At 38.4% G+C, this 21,902-nt stretch overlaps 1 protein-coding gene across 4 annotated transcripts in view; it reads right to left on the bottom strand.

Moving 5' to 3' along the window:
- The window catches only part of VPS13A (vacuolar protein sorting 13 homolog A), a 113,971-nt gene extending 93,335 nt beyond the window's left edge, over positions 1-20,636 (bottom strand). For all 4 annotated transcript variants that reach the window (XR_012778922.1, XM_075526312.1, XM_075526314.1 and 1 more), the window contains exons 1-14: positions 20,472-20,636; positions 12,722-12,765; positions 12,147-12,189; positions 11,046-11,141; positions 10,661-10,762; positions 9,858-9,967; positions 9,447-9,506; positions 8,211-8,270; positions 7,896-7,976; positions 7,397-7,454; positions 4,588-4,715; positions 4,258-4,364; positions 3,402-3,573; positions 2,978-3,040 (exon numbers count right to left, since the gene is read on the bottom strand). Coding sequence is in view for 3 of the 4 variants with exons in the window: in XM_075526312.1 (XP_075382427.1) it covers positions 2,978-3,040; positions 3,402-3,573; positions 4,258-4,364; positions 4,588-4,715; positions 7,397-7,454; positions 7,896-7,976; positions 8,211-8,270; positions 9,447-9,506; positions 9,858-9,967; positions 10,661-10,762; positions 11,046-11,141; positions 12,147-12,189; positions 12,722-12,765; positions 20,472-20,571 (1,224 nt within the window). In the remaining variant the exon portion in view is untranslated. The remainder of the gene's footprint in view (positions 1-2,977; positions 3,041-3,401; positions 3,574-4,257; positions 4,365-4,587; positions 4,716-7,396; positions 7,455-7,895; positions 7,977-8,210; positions 8,271-9,446; positions 9,507-9,857; positions 9,968-10,660; positions 10,763-11,045; positions 11,142-12,146; positions 12,190-12,721; positions 12,766-20,471) is intronic.
- Between the last annotated feature and the right edge of the window lie 1,266 nt (positions 20,637-21,902).

The following is a 21,902-nucleotide window of genomic DNA, read 5'->3' as shown; positions in this document are numbered from 1 at the left end:
AATATAGAAAACTATTCCTGGAGTTGGATACATATAGCTGTAACAGTAAGGAAGCCCTCCCTTCTCCCACATTCATTATTTCAACAACTAGGGGATGTCCTGTCTGATGCCAGTGATGATTCCAATACTACAAACTACACCCAGGCTTGCCCACTGGAAGTTTGGCATATGGGACAGCAAGTGATCTAAGAGACAGAGGATTTCTCAAAACTATAGAGGAGTTCTCAAAACTACAGAGGACCACACAAACTAATTCTTTTTCTTCATGACTAATGTGATCCGAAAAGATATAAACACTTGCAGATAAGCCCTGAATTTAGAGATCCTCTAGCAAATGTGATACCCAAAGTCAGCGAGACTGGGATGCCTTCTCAGAATTAAAAAAAAAAAACAAGATCTCTCTGCAACACAATTAGGGAAAACAGCTGGCTGTAAATAAGAACTTTTTAGGGACATGTCATATCTATCCACCTACAGGCCAATGGAAGGCAGGACTCATCACAAAAACATAAAGGCTTCTGAACTATTGATTCACCTCAGAGAGATGATGCAGAATGTCAGCTAAACAACACAAGGTCTCAAAAAGTTTGAGCAAAATCCTCCAAAGTCCTCTTTATAAAGGATACCAAGTCAGCAAACAGATGTAACAGAGCAAACGGTCCAAGGAAAGAATAGACAGAGCCTTAGAAAAAAAGGCTGTTAAACCTCTGAAATTAGAGGTTTCTAGGACACCAAGGAGTTGGTGTTGAAGGACAACTGCCATGGAGAAAAAGAAGTGATGCTTAAAGCTGTAATTCTCAACATGTCTGAAGCAGCAGCTGGCACCAGGCTCCAAAGTAAGAAAGGCTACAGACAGAAGGGGAACTGTACTTCTGCAAGGAGGAAGAAAACATTTGTGCAGTACGGGAACTAAAGAAATTTCCTGAAGAAATCCTGTTGAGCTTTCCCCGTTCTCCATTTACAATGGTTTAGTAATTAATATAGTCATAGTCTGTGGAAAGATTACTCAGCAAGGTAAACTGTTCTGACTAAAAGAAAGGGAGAACCAAGAGCATCATCCTGTATTCTGATTTAGGTAAATCGTCTATGAAGTCTTCTCTAGATGGAAAGCACAAAATTTCTCAAGCTATCTGATACAGAGACTTGATGCGTGGCTCACTGAAGCTGGTGTTTGGTACTTCGGGCACTAGTGATAAAGATTAAAAAGTGGCCTAAGGTTTGGAATATAAAGTTCTTGCTACAAAGTTCCTAGAAAATCAGATGGTACTGTGTTCACAAATGTGAGTTCTGGGGAGCTTGATTTCAAGGTGTAGAGAAAAGCAAGCCCTTGAAATTCAACTCTAAGGTATGTTTTTAAAAAACAAAAAAGCTTACAAACAGTAGGATCCTTTATCTGGCTTTACTCAGCCCACATCTAAATGGTGCTCCTTTAAATTCCTAGTAGACTTAAGGCTAACTGTCAGGATATCAAGTTAGTAGTAGATTTGCCTCTTACAAGTCCTTTGAGACTTTTTTCAGAGGTATGACCTGATAACAATAAGACACATGGGTTCTGACAGATAGATGGAGGTAGAACACATCATAGAATCATTGTGAGCTCATTTTCAATACTCAGAAATAAATTCAGAGAGCTAGCTAGCAGATCTTTCAAGATGCTTTTCTAACACTTTTCAAATGTAAGGCTTAAAGCCCAAACAAATTGCAACCTAATTCTAAGCACTACAGAAACCTGTCTTAAAACTCAGGATCGGAAAGTGGTTAGGAATGCAATACAACATAACCTTTTGTAAGCAGCATGGTCACACTGGAGAAAAGAAGAATAAAACTAGACAGGAAATTCTTTGGGATCTCCCTCTCTTGGAAAAAAGTAGGAGGAAAAAGATAAAACCAAATGAAACTATGCGGCACAAGATAAAACATGCTAAAATTAAACAAGAACTAAAACAAAACAAAAAAACCCTTCTCATGAAAAGCACTCCAGTTCAGCCAAACAACTGAAGGGGAGGGACATGAATGTGTCTTCTGGTTCTGTAAAAGGCTGACTAATGATCATATAAGCATCCAAATGTGGGTGTACATACAGACAACTAGAAGGAAAAATCATTTATGGATTCCTGTTTAGAGTTTTGGTTTAGAAGCACTATATCTGTAACTGCAGCAATTACGTTCACACCATACTTAATATACTCCACAAAAAAAAAAAATTATTTCAAGCACTGCCATTAAGAAATGATTGATGTTCATTAAGTTTAATTATCCATACATTATTTCAGATTCTAAACTTTGTATTCTGCTTACTTTTAGTCACCTTGACTATTAATGGAGAAAGACCACTTCACAGATTTCAGAAAACCTATACAGATTTCACTTCAGTCTCCTGGAATGACGCTCAGACACTATACTGAAAACTAAGCAGCACACTAACCTAGGAAAAACAAGGCTAACAAATTAAGCGTAACTACTCAAGTCACATTATCTTGCCTAATTGTGATTATCTACTTAATGTATTCTGCATTTGCTGTATTCTGAATAACATTTGCAAATAGTAACAAAAGGTCAACATAGTACATACACAGGTGTTCAGCCTACATAAGATGGTATCAGGAAGCAAAAGAATAAACTAATAGTCCAGGATGGGGGGCAGGGGGGTAGGCTGAAGCTTTGGGTATAACCGCTTCCAACTTGACTTATCCTATCATCCTTTGACCATATTTTCCACAGCAGATCCTCCTCAACAGAAGTGCAAAGAAATTTATCCCAGATCAGTTATCCTGAAGAAGCAGTATATGGAGCTATTTAATTTTTGCTTAATTACAAGCTGAAACTAACTATGCCGTATACTAACAAACGTGAAATACAAGGAAAATAGAAAGACTGTATGAGGCACAATTCAATCACTAGAACTGAAATGCATATCTCTAAAATCTCTACAACCTCATGTTGCAGTTATTCTTAGACTCAAGTGATGAAATTTTACCTCAACTTCTGCTTGTTGCCTTGCTAGAGTGATGTTAAAAATATCCAAGGCCTTTTCGAATTCCTAGAAAGGTGAGAAATGACAGTTTCATTTGGTTAGATTTCACAGCTCAGTTTTACAGGAAATGACAGCAAACAACTCTTTCAGTGCAACCCAAGTTAATTTGCTCCAGCTGAAAACTTAAAATAAACCTGGAAAAGAAAAGCACATCAGTTTAAGTTTTTCTTCACTGCAGTTACTAATTTAAAAAATTATCTAGTATGTCTGTTAATACTACTCACAGAGAAAGCTACTGATGAAGATGCAAGTCTGCCCACTGAAAATTTTATTTTAACTCAGTACTGCCTTAGGAACATGTAAACATTTAAGTTTAAGAAAACAGCAAGATGAACAATATTTAAGCCTTTAATGGAAAATGGCTAACCTCCAACAATTTTAAGATTTCTTCATTAGGTTTTTTTGATGTTATCTTTGTTTTATACATCTCTTTATAGCTCTTCACTTGTCTCCTATGGTGCCGAATATGTTCCCATGACCACATTTGGAGCTTAGGTTGAACATTTACTTCAAGGATGCCATAAATAACATATTTCCACCTAAAAGCAAAGACAAATGGAGTATAGTTTAGATTTCTTTTGGTATATTGAAGAGACACCTAGAGCTATGCAGATTCCCAAATACAACTTCAAGTTGTGAAAGAGTGAAATCCCTTGACAAGTATCACACTTCTGATCAGTAGAGGAACCTAAGGATTTTATTTTTTTTCCACACAAAGTTGACAGGTTGCTATTTCCTAAAATTAAAAAGTAGCCTGGTACAAAATGTGACCACAAATGTCTATATGTGTGTGTGTGTGTGTGAATAATCAAAACATATTTGTAAGGAATTCTCTGAAAAGAAATCAGATCTCTGCCATTTGTGTTGAAAAGGTTTGCCTATTTTTAGATAATAGCTATGTTCTTGTAATAGTACCTAACATATAATGGGGTCTCCTTTATTAAAACAGAGTTAGGGTATTAAAATACTATCAGACTTAAGTTTCTGATAATGATCTTTAAGGTGGCAAATGCAGGCTTTCAAATATTGTGTCCTCACTTTTGGTTTGAGGTCCTCAACCAATAATTTTTTAATACTCCTAGCTTAAGAAAAACAAACAAAACCAAGAGAAGACTTTTTTCAGAAGGAAATTAGTTCTAACCTCCGTAAGTAAGAAACAATCCCTTGGTAATTATTTCAAATGAATAATTAACAAATTATTTTCAAAGTCTGAGGTGGCCTACCATGTCTTGGCATTGTTGTGCAATGGAACATCAGGTCTGTATTTCCTATATGGCAAGTTTCGAGTCATCATATCAATCGACTCAAGAAGCTCCATAACACTGAAGTACTAAAAAAAACAACCAAACAAAAGAATTCAAACTCAGTGTTATTGTCTTTCTGAGAACGTGAATCAAGCCTCTCTTCAAAAAGAAAATAATTTACAAAGAAAAACAAGACGAAGAGAATCAATTCTGCATGTTTATCATAAAATTTGAGACTGCTTTTCTCATTATTCTTGCAAACTGGCTTTTTTACCACATTACACATAACCTCAGAAAAATAGTTTATACCTGTGGCTTATTGAATTCAACAGTTATATCCTGTAAATTTACATCTAAATCCATTTTCGGTGATGAAAAGTCAACATCAGATCGAGGATTCATAAGGAGTTTGGCTCTAGCTGAAATTGGGCGGAATACTAAAAAACAGAAGTTGATATAAAAAGTGCAATTAAATTATTTAAGACTGCCATAAATGATACATAATACTTAACAGCTCAGGTTATGCCAGATTATTCATTTAAAAATGCTAGACTTCGGAACATGAAGACTTCATCAACACAGCTTAAAATATAATACAATCTATACTCAATTTCCAGTTTCATTCTGGCAACATTTGTGGAACAAATATTTGTGGAACATTTTCACAACATTTCCTGTATGCAGTATTACATGGCAGATGTTTCAATTAATACTTTACATTTGCAACAAATCTGATTTTTTTGGCTATGATATAAGCTATTTATAGTACAAGATAGCTTCAAACATAGCACTTATTTCACTGTAATAACTCTTATTCCATAAGGAGGTGGGTTTTTTTAATGTTAATGATGTTTTACACTGTTTAATAAACTATCCTCACAACAATGGATAAAACCAAACATGCTACATTTCTAAATCCAACCCCAAGTAAGCACGGAAAAAAATCAATACGGATCCTACATAAAGCGAAGCACATCACATGAAAAATATTCAGAGCAGAAATGTTTTATCTGTTCCACAACTGGGCAATATCAGGCATACAATATAGCCTTCAGAAGCCATGTTTAGTTCAATTTTTCCATCTATGTCAGCAATTGATCAAATAATAAGAATTTTTTTATTACTTGAATTTGTGTAAATCATATTTTTAATAAAAAAAAAATCCTTTGATTTCAACAGAAATACTGATAGACCGTCTACATACCAAATATTCTAAATTCACTGAAAGGTTGTCCTGGTTTCGGCTGGGATAGAGTTAATGTTCTTCCTAGTAGCTGGTATAGTGCTGTGTTTTGGATTTTAGTATGAGAATAATGTTGATAACACACTGATGTGGTTGTTGCTAAGCAGTGTTTACACTGGTCAAGGACTTTTCAGCTTCCCATGCTCTGCCAGGTGCACAAGAAGCTGGGAGGGGGCACAGCCAGGATAGTTGATCCAAACTGGCCAAAGGGCTATTCCATACCATGTGATGTCAGGCTCAGTACAGAAACTGGGAAGAGCTGGCCAGGGGGCAGCGATCATTGCTCGGGGACTGGTGGGTGGTGAGCGGTTGTATCACTGTTTGGTCGTCGTCCCCCGCCCCGCCCTGCATTTTTGTTCCTCTCTCGCTCCCTTGTTGTTTTCCTTCTCATTACAATTTATTATTATTATTAATTTTTGTTCCAATTATTAAACTGTTCTTATCTCAACCCACAACTTTTCTCACTTTTGCTCTTCCAATTCTCTCCCCATTGCACCGGGGCGGGGGGAGTGAGTGGCTGTGTGGTACTTAATTGCCGACTGGGCCTAAACCACAACAAAGGTTCTTACAAGTGGAAACAGGCATTTTTGCAAGATGAAACCATGTTTACACCAATTTACCTTTGTTTCATTTTAAGCCCTGTATTTCTTGAGAAGCTTATTTTACTTTTACCTACACATTTTATGTGGTAGCATTTCTGTTAATTTTCTCCCTGTATTAGCTTCCTAAATTTCATTTTTCATCCTTCCTATGCGTAAGTATTATGCTTGCATTTAGATCAAATGGCAGAAGCAGACTTTGTGCTTACTACCTTTCTATCAATGTCTAAATCTAAAGAGTTGCTCTAAAAGAGCCAGAATTTTCATTTACCACAAAATATCAGCATGATGTAATTCTTTAAATATTTGCGTCCCTGATGGCACTCCTGAATTTTAAGAGTGTAAATCCTGAATCCTGCAATTTTGCATACAACTATTTTGAAGTCCTATGTAAAGACTTAGACAACTGAGGATGTTTAAACTTATTTTCTTGTAAAAAGAGTCAAAAGCTAGCAACTGAAATAGATAGATAAGAAATCAGAAAAAATTACTAAATAGATATCTGGCAGTCAAATACAGAGACACAAAAGGCTTCCTCTTTCAGGCAAAGGCAGCCAGAAAAACCCAAAAAACTAACAGTGCCCTTTTTAACCCTGGCTATAGTGAACTGATTTCTTCCTTGCTAGAGAACAAGCCACTTCCAAGGCTGTTCTGCCTTGTAAACAGTTACTAAACAATCACACAGGTGCACATGAGAACTAAAAACCACATATTGTTTATATAATGAAAAGTAAACAATCACCATGTTTGAGTGGACCCAATACAACTTTCAGACTAAAGTAAGCAACACTCAAAGCAATACAACTTGCAATATGGCAACACTAAAAAAATAAAATAAAAACATTGATGTTTCAGAGTTGTGTGATTACTGTTTCCACCTCTAATGAAAAAAGATGCTCTTCGCATAAGGCAGGTGACCTCAAAAACATTAATCTATTACTCAAACCAATCTGATTCACAAAACTTACATGATTAATATATTATTGCTAAGCTTCTTAAAATAAGGAATTATCAAGGGATGTGAACAGTGAGGATTTATGTATGACATTCCATTAGAATGACACATGACTCAAGACTCAAATTTTAATCAAAGCCTTTTTAAGGCTACAGATATGGCACAATCTTTACTGTCAGAGACAGTTATTCCTACAAAAGAACTAAACTGCACTCCTTACTAAGAGTTGAGCAACAGCCAAAGTAGCAACCTCTGAGAGGCATTAAAAATGAGAAGTAAAGTATACATACATATTACAAATACGAATAAAATACCACTTACCAAAATCATAACCTTCTGGAATCACATTGTGGCTGGCAACTCCCTGTTTTAAGTTAACCTACATACAAAATGGAGTTAAAAATAAGTTGCCTTTTTAATTCATGATAAAGTTTTAACATACAAAATGTTAGCATTTTAATACAGGTTTCAGATAATCCCTCTGGTACACAGTACAATTCAAAATATTCATCTGTGTTTTAAACAGAATAAGACTTCTATTTTTAGCTAATAAAATCACCAAACAGTAAGATGACCATATACTATGTGTAATTTTTTAACTGACAAAGGACTTTTTTTTTTTTTACCTTCCTCAGATGGGTGTTGTACTTCCATCACATAAAAACCCTAACATTTACTATTTTTCCTAAAAAAAAAATTAAGTAACAAGACAGTTCTCCAGGACATTGACATAAATGGAAGCAGAACTGAATGTGAAACATGCTCTATGCTTCACAGTATGAACTAGAATACTAGATACATTATCTCACGCTTTACTTACCAACGATTCGTCACAACCACCATGGTAGAACATCTCAGATTTCACATTCCAGTAAGCAAAAAGGTTATCCAGTCGTACAAGCTGAAAATACAACAGAAAGTATGTATTAATACCTACAAATTTTAGATTAGTAATTTGGATTTCACAAAGCCTGAGTGAATAAAGATATTCAGAATGTCCTTGCAGACTACATATCCGTTTATTTTAGAGCCTATACAGTTACATGTTTTCTTCGTCTTGCTTTCTGTGGAAGGAACTCTTAATTCAGCTTGTTTTATAAACAATTCTTTCTTTAGCATACAGTTTATACTGTACCTTGTAGAACAACTTGGCAGTTTCATCGTGTAAACATGGATTCCAATTCTTATCTGAGGTCTGAAATGAGAATTAAATAAAGTTATTCCAATATCTATAATATACCAACATTTCATCATCACTGAAACAAACCAGGAAAAAAAAAAAAAAAAAAAGAGAGGAACATCATCATAATTAGACCCTACTGAAAATAATGGGACACCATCTTCTGATTTAAGATGATTAAGCCATTATTTTAAGTGGAAACTTGATAAGGCTACTTCCCCCCAAAAAATACACATGTGTACATGCAGTGACTGGCAGGCTGCACACAAGAACCAAGATTCTTTACAATTCTGTTTCCAGTATTGCAAACTGTTTTCCTTTACACCAGTATTATTTTTAGGCAGGCTCTTTGGAAAGAGATAAACAAGGGACTAGAATTATTTTCTAATTCTGGAAGTAGCATTTTAGTTCAAGCCCAACAGAAACACTATATGCTATTATACTTTTTCAAGCTAATATGCATTTCAATTGTGAAGTAGTAAGAATACCAAAGCTTTTGTTCACTACGCAAAACTGCTTAGGGGAAGGGGCTGGCAAAAACCTTTCAATGTGCTAGGAACAAACATTCATAAGAAACTACTTCGTTCAAGAAAGTAACATTTACTTAGACGTATTTTCTTTAAGATTATCAGTTACACAGCAAAAGCTACTGAATCAGAGCAACTCAGCAGAATCACCATATTGCTGCTACTAGGTAGTCTTCCAGAAAAAAAAAATGTATACAGTCTATGATGACTACTATTAGCACTTTAAAGTGGAGCTTCAAAGAACTGAGCTCTAGCTTGAAACAAGATGCCACCCTCTTTTTTTTCCTTTTTTCCCCCTCCCCAATATCAAGTAGTAACTTCCTTTCTTGGGGCTCATGGCAGTTTCAGTAAAATATTCATAGATTCTGAACAGCCCAAATCCAGCAAAGTCTGGTACTTGGCAACCACAAAGTGCAGCAGGCAGAAGAATAAGAATTTCCTCCCAAAGTTCTGTTTTAATGCTAGCACTTTATCTTTCATGGCACCCCTGCCACAATATTTATGCTGGATCTGATAAACCAAGTAGTTACCATTGTGCATTGCTCATGATTATAGGTATACTCTCCTTAGACAATATGTTCCCAGACAGCACAATAATACACAAAAAAGTAACTTAACTTATCTGTATACATCAACATGCTTTTTAGATGAAAAATAAAATTACCTGCAAACTTAGATTCTGAAGTGAAATCCCAAATGACAAGGGGTTATTTCGATTTGTGATCTAATAGAGCAGGGGGAAAATACCAGAAAAGGATTATCTTATGCTCTCAATTTAGATTTGGAAGTAAACAGCCAACAATTAAAAAAAACATATATAGCAAAGATCTGACAACTGTATCTTCTTTGTACCCAACCATATGCTTATAAATATTTTTATGCTTTGGTACCAGCTTTTTATCAGGGTTTTTTTGGGTTGTTGTTTGTTTGGGTTTTTTTTAAGACTATGAAATTTCCAAAACTTTACTAGGATTTCTCAACATGGAAAGCAACTAGGAGTAAAGAAGTCAGACAGGTTCCTAATTTCATGTTACAGTGCACAAGCCCTTATACTGAGATATACAAAAGTACTTACATCATCTTCATAGCGAATATGGATGTTGGAAATTTTCACCTGAAGATTTTTGATGACCTGAGTGACTAGTTTTTCTACAAAAGTGTCTTGTTTCTCTTCTTTTACTTTATCTAAGTTAAAGGAAAATAATTTAATATTTTGTTTGCATTAAAGTATTTTTAAAACTACGCTAGAGAAAACAATAACTTAGTAAAGTTTGTATGACAGATATTTAAATTTTCTATTACATTGTACTCTAGTTGTATAAAAACATGTCCTTTCAGTATAATCTATAACATTTATATCCTCCGACTAGACCGTTTCAGCTTTATTACCTGCTGCATGAAGAATCAGGTTGTTCAAAAGTATGACTTGTACCCACTGACTCAAGGTGGCCAATACATATTTCTTGAAAGTACCAAAAGTTGAATTTAACATGGTAAGACTTAACATGTATCAAAGAACAAATTAAACAGAATCTTTAAAAAGGTGTAACCATAAAAATTCTTTGCTACTGGAAACAAACTTAAATTGTTTCTTATGAAAGAAGAGGAAAGAAAATGTCAGGCAACATATGACACAAGCAAGCAATATTTCAAAAGCCTTATGTATATCAGATCATGTCAATGCTTGAACCTTTTTATTTTCAGGATGCCTGTTCTGCAATATTGATGGCAGCTACACCTAAAAATCTCTAACTAATAGTTTTTTAACTATCAAGAGGAAAACAGGAACCTAAAACACTAAGTGACAAATCCAGCATCTTTCTGGGTTAAAAAAAAGAAAGAAATACCATCACTTTCATTAGCTTTTCCCACTCTTACCTTGGTCAGCTATTTTCTGCTTTGCTTCCTCTATCCTTTGCAATTCCCTTTGTCTTGCTTCCAAGAGCTGCCTGGCTTCTTTTTCAGCATCATATTTTATGCCTAAATACACAATGTAAAAAGGTATGATACAAAAAACACTTACACATTTCTGGAAGATGCTGTTTCAAAAGCAATACTTTTCACACTTTGCTAATAGTTACATAACAGCAAAAAATTAGGTGACTAAATGTAAACTACTGAAAGACACCCCATTCCTATCATCTAATTGTATTTGCTAGGAGTATCTACTAGGAATAAAGCTCATGAAAACAATATCAACCCATTCCATATACTTCTGAAATCACACCAATCTATATTCACTTTTTTCTCTACATTAACTTACTGGCTGTGGGCACAATAAGCAAATAAACTCCATCAAGAACTGCCTCAACAGGTTGAGTATAAAGGTTTTGCCATGGAATCTGTAGGTTAAGTTGACCTACAAACACAAAAGGAAAATGTTGAGGTATACAGTTAGATAGTTGACTGGAAAAAAAAAATATTAGGAAGATAATCAACATTAGCCACAAAATCTCTGAACAATTATTATATTGGACAGAAAAAACAGTGCATCTGAGACACATGCCCTTCAGGTTGTTTGTTTTACACAGCACACAAATGAACATGAGGCAAGTTTTTCCATGAGCAGAACTATTAAGTCTACAGGTCCTCTCCTTACTCCCTTGCATTATACTCCTTCTTCCCAACAGCAACCTCTCCCTCCCTGCAAATCCACTGCAGCACCCTCATAAACAAGAAAAACATGGTCAACTCATAAATGATCAGTCAGCTAAATACTCCCAAAACCAGAATTTTTAAAATACAGATTTTTCTTTTTTTTTCTGTGGTAAAGAGTCTTAAAGTAATGTGTATATTTTGTGAACATGGGGACTCTGAGATTACAGTGTCTTTCATTCTTTACACAAGTACCAATTTTAATAAATTATTAAATCAGTCAGAGGAAAATATATACTTCCAGGACAAATTTAAGGAAAACATAATGGCTTTAGACTTAGTTTGCTTTAAGAAACCACTAACTTTTACAAGACAATCAACTTGCAATGAGAAAACTTTTCATATTAGCAAAAACAGGGAAGGAGGATAGAAAGGGAAGTGGAAGGCAAAATCAGTTGTGGAGTCTTGCTAAGACAAGGGATGAGATCCAGTCTCGCTCAGTTGCTCATCTTTGCTGCATTGAATTCCTTTCTCATTAATATTGAGGTGATTAGACAAGACTCTAGTATAATTTAACTTTACCATCTCAGCTCAAGAACAGGAGCTTCTTCAAACAGTTTTTTTCAGAAAAGACAAAATTCAGAGTGTACAAAGCATGCAAATCAAGGAAACTAGGAAAATTACTTGCTTAGGATGCCTAGAGCCACTTGCAAGGAAAAGCAGTATGTTTAGTAACTCCTGCATGGGTGTATAATAAAATGTAACTTACCAATATGTCCTGCTTTAACTTTAAATGGCACATCCAGCTGACTCTGAAAGAAAGTGTTTTAGAACATTTAAGCTCATTTCAGCAACTTGTGAAATGTTCCCATATAGGAAAGAATACCATAAGGTACCATAACCTTAACAACAAATTTAACTTTCAACCACTGAAAAAAACCCATTCAATACAGTGGAACAAGCAAGTGTTTAGTTACTGATTTAGACTGTTAAGCCACGCTAGGCTAAATACATTCCAAGAGCAAGTTTCTAGTTTCATGAGCTATAGAAAAAACAGGTCTTTCAGGATTGCTTTTGACCTAAACACATTCTTTTAGCAATTGCTGAAAGTTTTGGGTTTTGGGGGAAAAAAAGAAAAAAAAAAGCTAAACGAAGCCAGCATACACATTCACCTTTAAAATTAATCTCAAATTAATTGGACAACCCACACAAGTGCAGAGAAAACAAAACAATAAGTTTTGACTTAAAAGATAGTGTATCCTAAAATAAGAACCGAAAAAAGCACGTACACACTGTTCAAGAATTGTTTTTGCAACAGTTTTACTTCTATTTTCACTAACTTACCAGTGCATTTTCTTTTATTTCAAGATTCTTCAGTGCTACGGCTCCTAAAAGCAAAGAAGCCATTAAGTAAAACTACAATAAGCAAAGTAGTAGTGGTGCCTGATAAACACCCCAAAGTCTGAGTCAGTGGTCCCTGACCTGTGGTTCTCCAACTCTTTGCTGTGGAAAATATCCACAACCTACATCTCAAATATCCATGAAAGACGATTAAGAACACACTGTTCATTCACATTACAAAATAATATCTGAGATTTTCTCATGGAGCTTGCATGTCCATGGAAAAGAACCTAAGATTCCTCAAAGTAAAAATGTTGGAAATTACTGTCACCTTTTGTAAAGATCCATTTTGAAAGTAAAAGTTTGCTTCTTTTTCCTCGGCCATCTGTTTCCTACGCTTGTGGAAATCCAGCAACATTAAATTTAGAGTGAATTTTTAGCTCTCAAAAGATCTTACATTTCCAAGTTATATTTATAGGCTTATAAAAGTTCACAGGAAGCATTTCAGTAAATCTAATTTTTAAATGTTTTAAGACAACAATGAATTCAGTACCCTGTAAACACAGAAAATTTAATTGCAAGACCTGTTTTTACAACATACTTGACATCAGACACTTGCCATAAGAAAGGAACATTGGAAGGGACCAGGAAACTCATAACTTAAAAACATGCACATAGTCTGAAGCAATGTCTTCTGCAAATTCTACAAGAAAGATGGAACACCTGCGATGGTTACCTTCAAATTAGTTGTACAGTGTTAACAAATGCACATGGAAAAGACATGTGCTACAGCTGAGCAGGGGCATAAATGAGATTCAGCAAACCAGAAGCCGATTACAGGCCTGGAAAGGAATACAACTTGAGATTGCAAATGAAGATTTGATTGACCCAATAATGCTTTCCTTTTGGGGATGCAAGTTAGAAATGGCCAACCGTATGGGGAGACAGGAGCTCCAACTGCAAGAAATATTCTTGCCGTTATATAGTGCTGATTGCATTAGACTACTGTTCCAAGTACCACCAATTTTGGGAAACTAGACCCTAATCTCAAAAATGCATTCATTAGAAGAGTTGGCTTAAGTTGTTGAACTGCTATGGAAGAGCCAATCAGGTAAACTAATCCATCCATCTTGTAGTACTCGCAAAATACTATAAAGTTTTCAGTGATTTAATTTATTCATTGCAACAATCTATTATCACTTTCCAGTAGAATTCTATACATCTGACATGTGCCACCATCAGCCTCTCCAGTGAAATATCACATACAGAAGATACCACATAAAGAAGGATGTTTTTTGAGAGCTGGTGGTTCTGCTTTTAAGCCTTACAATACACACATACTGACAGGAACATTGTGGGGGGGAGATATCAAAGAAAGCATTCCCAGCAGCAGTCTATAACTACTTTAGTAACTATAACTAGTCTACATAGTCTTTGTACGTAGTAACAAGGTGACAGTTTTTACGTATCATTGGGTTCAATTCTATGCTAAATTTATTCCCTGATAAAGCTGACCCTGCACAGACCATTTTAAACACTCATTAGAGAAAGTTTCATTATACAAGACACACACACAAAAAAAAAAAAAAAAAAAAGCATTTGCTTCTTCAAGATGACACCTCTAATTGTAATTGTATTCATGGCAAGCAATTCTAATGGTATCCAGAGCAAAGGATCAGGTTTGTAACCAAGTCACCATGCATGACATGCAACTTTTGCATGTCAGTTGAGCCATGGTCAAAACATTCACAGGCAAACTCTGAGACTACATGACACATCAAGCAGTTTAACGGGGTTTAGTTTCTTCACTTTCACTGTTGGCTAAGTCAGCATTACTTCTCATTTATCAAGAGTCTGGCACGTGCCACATTTCATCTGAGACACAGTAACTTAAGCTGCAATAATTTGGCAGCCCTAATGCTTCTAGAAACAAGGTGCTGCAAAGTGAGCAAGGATTATTATCTCAAGCACTTACAAACAATCTTTTGTGATGGAGAACTATAGCTCATTTTACCTGAGCACATTGTAATGGCAGAGAATAAACATGGTATCGATACTGTTTCAAACAAGAAGGCTTTGACTATTCTACATGAAATGTTGGGATTGGGAAGTGGTGTAAATAATTTTTCACCATTTTTCCTATACTTATGATTTTACAATTAATAAATTTAAAGGTTTTAGTTAAAATCATTAGAAGAGACAGAAATCAGTAAAACTTCCAATCTTCTTAATCTTAGTATAAAATTACTGAAACACATTCACTAAAATATCAGTTTAATTGCAAAAACCTTGACTGAGGGTCTGACCACAGTGAATGGACTATCAACACACACAAAAGCCTACTATTGAAGCACTATGTTTTGTATATTTATGCAACCTTTCTTTTGCCTACACTTGAGAGAGAGTGCAAGAAAGAGATTGACTAAGCAGTCCTGCAAGTAAACGTGAATTATTTCCAAAGTTAGCACACCTCAGCTGGCAACCAATTCCAACATTCACGATTCAAAATGCAACAACTGACCATGTCAGTATTCTCTTTCATTGTCAAAATTTAGTCTCTAACACACTCAGCTGTTTCACTTGCAATGAAATGCAGCTCCAAGTGCAATTGCATCAAATCCTGGATGTTGGGGGGGGGGGGGGGGGGTGTGTCGAAAAAAAAGAGAAAAAAAAAAAAAGCCCTCACAAACAGAACTAGGAAAATCAGGGAACAAAGGCCTGTTACAGGACATAACACAGCTACTGAATTTCTATGTCTTGGAGCACTGCCAATGGATTTTAATTGCAAGAATTTCAGAATACATCAAGATTTGGTTGTTTGGTTTTGTTGGGTTTTTCCCCTGTTGGGGGCAATTGGATGTTTCTTTGTTTTGACCACAGAAATGCATCCAGATAAAACCCCATTTGATGGGTTAAAAATTGCTCAACTAAGCAACCTTGAAAACTGTATATACAAGTAGTTGAAGTTGTATAAATATCTAGTGCTAAACATTCAGGCTAACAGCCAAAACAATAATTAAAGCCAGAACATTTACAAATACCTATAGCACAGTCTAGGATTTATTTAGGCTATATTATAAAGCAAATTCTTAGCTTTACTGATCTGTAGACATTGTAAATAATTCAACAAAATCAAACAATTGTCAAAATTCTGGAATAAATAGGTTTATAGTTTTGACTTTAGATATTCAAAATATCTTCATGAGTTTGAGTACATGAGCCAACATCTGCTACCAAGGACTTAGCTCGCAAAAAGATATCTAGAAAAGAAGATAACACTCAGTAAACCATTTCACCAAGGAGGCCTAACTGAAATTTTGTTATGGATGTCAACTGAAGTTAAAGAGCAGGAAGAAAATTAATCCACATAAAAATCCTGCAGATTTAACCTAGGCATTAATCAGACCTCTGCTGTCTTGTAAATAAGAACAGGGGGGAAGGGAGGGGGATAGGGAAGGCAGATGAGAGAGAGAGTTGAAAGATGATAGATATCAGAAACTGAAAATACCTCAGCTGGTATCTGACCAGGACCCAACACTCCTGCTCACATATTTTAATAGAATTTCTGCTTTTTAGCAACAGCTTGTCAGCTTGTGAATTCTTTGATCACTTTATACAAACTGCTGCCTTTGCCAGTCATTTCCCACTCGTGTTTGTGCTGTTAATTATTCCTGCTTAAGTATACCTTCTGGAGACAAGCTATAAGTCTTTGAGGATCAGAGTGTCTGCCAAATATCTCCTCTATTGACATCTCTTGTAAAATAGGTCATGAAAGGCAGCAGAAACCACTAGATATTCTTCATCCCTCAGTCAATTCAAATTACTAATATGTAAGGGGGGGATTGCACCTGCTATACCCTTGCACCTGCTATACCTAGGCAAGGCAAGGTATGCAAAAGTAGTCATCTTTTGCTATAATAACAGGTGTAGCCGGAAAAAAAGTAAAAAGTGCTTGTGTGCTCACAAACTTGTGTCAATTATCTCCCTGTATCATCCTACTAACGTAGCTGCCTCAAAAAGATAACACAACTTGTTATTTGAATAGCTGCTGTAAGTAAGATATGCTCAGACATTACCTAATAAGTAGGTGTGCCAAGTCAACAAAGAATTAAGTATTTTAAAGGGCAGTACAGAGGATCTGACCAAGCCACTGAATGAAAAGTTATTTAGACTCAGTCAAAAGAAAACAGTGGCAACATGGACTTCGGTGAAACAACTGGTGAATCAGCCATCCAATAGCTTTCCTTGATGGCTGCCTAACACAGTAGCTTTTTATTCTGCTTCATACTAATGGAGTTCTTAAGGAATATAATTTCCCTCCCTGTTACATTCTCTTCTGAGCCTTGGCCTTTCCAATATTGGCCTTACATGTTCAAATTATCTTTTTTACTTGTATAAGTTGTCCTACATTCTCCTTTCTGCATTGCCTTTTATATTTCAGGTCATTCAGTTCTTGCAACTCTCTCAGCCATGAGTCTGCTTCTAGACATCACATCTTTCTTTAGTGTTGAGACAATCTGCATTTTTACCCTTCAATCTGAGGGGGTTTTTTAATGAGGAAAAAAGAACATTTTAAAACATATCTGTAGTTATTAGTGTGTTCACATACATTGTTTGGAGCAGAGTCATCGCACAACTTTACTGCACAGTAAACCTGGATAGCTTTAACATAGCATGCTGAATTCTCTCATACAAAACTGAAATGAATGGTAAGCATGTTCATTAAAAAGTCATTAGTAAAGCTCCAAAATTTACAGAAATTGAAACTATATACAGTTAGTTTTTATACATATATCCAGAGTCTACCAACAGGTTACCGGTCTTAATCTAAACAGGCTAGCTATAAAATATCACAAGGACATAACTTGTTCCCTACAGCATCTAAAAAAACTCCCTTGGGTATTTAATCATTCAGAGGCAAAAAAAATATGCCTTTTAAAATTTAAGATGCAGATATACAGCACCTGTGCAGTGCCATAGCATCCAAAAAGCACTGGCCATTTGTTACAGGGAGAAAAACTTTCCTTTCAATCACTAGTAAAATATTGGATGGATTTAGGACAATTTAATTTTGCATGATTTATGTAATGATTTAAATATCTTAAATTTAGGACATTTTAATTTTACATGACTTACATAAAATTTAGCAAGTTTATCCTGACACAAAGACAAACCCTGACACAAAGACAAAACACAAACACACATCTGTAATGGAAACGTTTTCAGAGTATGCCAGACAAGCATGAAAAAGTATTAAGTTTACACAGAATATGAAGACAAAAAAATAGTACTATTTTTCTAAAAACATAATTTACTTAAACAGTTTCAGTAATTAGGAAGCCACTAAAATTATCCGTAGACTTTAGATATACTGTGAGTGTAGGGATCTAATAATCAATGATGGCCTCCGTATAAAGACAGTAGTCTACTGCTATTACTCCTAATAGTTACTGCCTTTTAGATAGAGGAATGCAATTTCTAAGTCCTCCAAGATCTTTGGAATGAAAGAAATATTGCAGATGCACACGCCATTAAACATAATTTAAGTTGCAAATACAAGTGAAAGCATCATGCAGTAGACCAGGAAAAAATAAACCTCTACAGGTGATACTTCAACAATGCTACACAGTAGTTCTGGGCATGTTAGAGCAAGACGTAGCTTCATATATCAATTTGCATACTAAGCAAGTAAACAGACTATGTAGAGAAAAACTAACTTTATTCTAGTACAAAGGAATTTAATTTAAAGAAAAAAATACTAAAGCCTCTAAAATATTAAAACTACTTGAAGAGGAAATAATAGAAAAATCCTGAAATCAAGTTCCACATACATAAAAAAATATAACAGCTGAATATCAAAACTCCAAAGTAAAAATTAGTGAGATCTATTTAGTTTTTTTAAAAAAGTGAGAGAGCTAATGTGCATCTAATCTGGTAAGAGATGCCTCGTAGAAGGATCAGCTGCCAAGAGTAACCACCAGCAAGCTACAGAGCTGGAAAAATAAGCTTTTACCTTTTTGTAATGTATAAATATTGCCCAAAACACTTAAAGGATGTTCCACGTTTTACATTAAATATTTTGCTTGCCTTCCCTGAACTCAAAGAAGAAACTATGATAAATGAAGAACTTGTTAAGTACACAAATCAAACAACTAGTTTGACACACTTTTGCTGAAAGATGCAATAACTCAATCCTTTCAAATAAGACGCACATAATCTGTAATAAATATGCTATATTGGGCCTTACTGCTACAGACCAAGGACCACTGCTTTCTCTCCAGCAGTTACATGTGCTGTTGCAGTGTTAAGACTCCATATAGAGACTGAACTTTGCAAAGATCCTACAAATGCCTTGACTAACTGAAGGAAAATTACTGCAGAGATGAAACCAAGTAAGGATGCCATTTCGGAAAACAGAAGCATGACACAAAAACATCCGAGACGCAAAAAACTCCAGGAGAAGCTTCCAAAATCTGATTCATATATAAGAGTACCCGTGAATGGCAATGTAAGCAGGGAATACCTCGAGGATGCTTCACACCTGCAGACGTATGAACGCATACGTAACAAAAACCTGCACCTCTGTGTTTGCTTTTGCTGATGCTGCAGACACCTGGAACGCACATTCAAAACCAAGCCAGGTCTGGTCACTGCACATGCATCTGTTAATTGTACGTGTCTTACGCTTCTTACGCTACCTTACTTTTCCCAGACATACTGGAACGAGAGACCTTTGTTGCTGTTTTCTTGTATGTACGTTACTAAAGGGTCCTCAACAGAGCACATTCAAACAGAACACTTCCCACCCTTCAGAACTGGCATGCTAATTTGTTTCTACAGACTACTGCTTACCTTGCCTAGCACAGTTGGTCACAGCCTCTGCAAACACCTAGGACAGTCCCGATTCCTATTCCTGGTTCTTTAACGCTAAAAATGACAAATGTTCTAGACCTACAGATCACAGCACCAAACAGAAATGGCATGTCACTGCCGATTGCAGAGAAGCTACTCACCTCCACCAGCACACCACTGACACTAAAACGCTATCAAAACCCTAGGCGTTTATTTTCAGTTTCTTCTTTCCGGGCAGGGAAAAAGTCAGTCAGTCAGTTCAGTTTCGCATTCACTCAGAGCCGGGTCAGGCTCCCGGCTCCCAGCCGCCGGCGGCTCCGGCTGCCCGCCCGGCCCTCCCCTCCCCAAACTTCCCGCGAACGCCATCCACACCGCGCGGAGCCCGACAGCCGCAAGCTCCCCAGCCCAGGTACGTCCCCGGCCAGAAGACAGCGAGGGCAGCTCCACACGGAAACGCAGAACCCGAGCGGACATTCATACACCTCAAGCACTTCGGCCGCGTTTCTCTCTCCCTTGTTTTGCAGCTCCTCCTGGCCCCACCGCCGCAACCGGCTGCTCCACGCCCCCCGCGGACACCTCCTCCCCAGCCCGCCCGCCCCCACGACTATTTTAAGCTGCCGGCCTGCCAGGCAGGTGGAGCGGCGGCAGAGCTGCCGGGCAGGCAGCCCAGCGCGGCGGCGGGCGCGGCACCGCCCGGCCCGGCCCGGCCCGACGCCCGGGGGACACCGCCCCGGCCTCCTCCCTTGCGTGGGCGGCAGGGCGGCCCCGAGCCGGGGCGGACGGGCGGGAATCGCGGCGGGGGTGCCGAGGGCGGCGGCCGGCGGGCAGGCAGGCAGGCAGGCGGCTCACCAGCGCGGCCGGGCCGGGCGGCGCGTCCCCCCGCGGCGCGGGAGCCCCGTACCTCCCCAGATGCCCAGCTTCAGCTGGGAGCTGTCCAGGTTCACCACGTAGTCGCCGAGGAAACGGTTCAGGACGTCCACGACCAGCGACTCAAACACCATCCTGCCCCGGCGGCGGCGGCGCGGCAACAGCCCCGCCGCTCCGGCTCCGGCTCCGGCTCCTGCCCCTGCCCGGCCGCGGCCCCGCCCCGCCCTCCGCCACACAGACTGCGGCGCCCCGCCCCGCGGCCCGAGGGGGCGGGCCCGGTCCTGCCCCACCGCCGCTGCCCCGCCCACCGCCCGCCAGCCGTCGAAACGCGGGCCCCCTCGCGCTGCGCGCACGCGCCTTGGGCCACTTTCCCGCGCGCAGGCGTGGTAGCTTGGTGCCGGCTGCGGGCGTGGGGAGGGAGGGGTGCGGTTTGCCTGAGGCTACGGGAGCCGGCGGGGGCCGCGCCGAGGCGGGGCGGGGGGCCGGCCGGCGGGGGTGGGCGCTTCAGCCCTTTCCCGGGGTCCTTTCGTACGATTTCCGAGGGAAACACGGGGGTTTCACGCGGGCTAGCCTCTTTTGTTTGGCTCTAAGGTATAACGTAGCTTGTCCTAGGAGTTTAAATGTGGTAGCCATTTTTTTGGAATAATTTTTTTTTTTAAGAATTTTTTTCATCAGGCTAGGCAAATGTAGAAATTATTACATCTCTCAGCTATTTGGAAGTGGCTGAACTATTATTAGCATAATGACTAAAACAAGTTGAGTTTAAGATACTTCTCCAAAGAGCTTGACTCTCATGCTCTTTGCTGGCTTGGGGATCTGCTGAATCAGTCTGAAAAATCTGGCTCATGTTTTACCCTGAGCGAGGAAGTGCCGAGGCCTCCCGCACACACAAGGTTCTTGTTCTGCCGAACAGCCACAATGCATTTATTTGATGATGGCAGGAAGCATATAATTATCCCCCAGCTTGTTCCTCGCACTGCAACAATTAGGCTTGAAATTAAGTTAAAATGTTTTGTTGATAAGCAAACCCCTGAGTTTTTATAGCATGCGGTATTACGTTTGCATAGCAAGGATGGAGGGCGGCCTCTCTGAGAAGAGACCAGGGGCTGCCCCGTGCCGGACACAGCCGGCTCCAGCAGACCCACCGCAGGGCACAGCCGGGCCCCTCGGCAATGCTCATGGCACCTCTGGGTTAACGTATTTAGGAAAGGGTAAGAAGCGCTGCACGGCAGCTGGGAGAGAAGTGACAAAAACATGGGAGAAACAGCCCTGCAGGCACCAAGGCAGTGGAGCAGGAGGGGAGGAGGTGCTCCAGGCGCCGGAGCAGAGATTCCCCTGCAGCCCATGGAGAAGACCATGGTGAGGCAGGCTGTCCCCCTGCAGCACATGGAGGTCCACAGTGGAGCAGATATCCACCTGCCACGGGGGGAGGACCCAATGCTGGAGCAAGTGGACGTGCCCTGAG

This window comes from Mycteria americana, chromosome Z (genome assembly GCF_035582795.1).
Source record: "Mycteria americana isolate JAX WOST 10 ecotype Jacksonville Zoo and Gardens chromosome Z, USCA_MyAme_1.0, whole genome shotgun sequence".
NCBI lineage: Eukaryota > Metazoa > Chordata > Aves > Ciconiiformes > Ciconiidae > Mycteria > Mycteria americana.
This window is presented reverse-complemented; position numbering and strand designations above follow the sequence as displayed.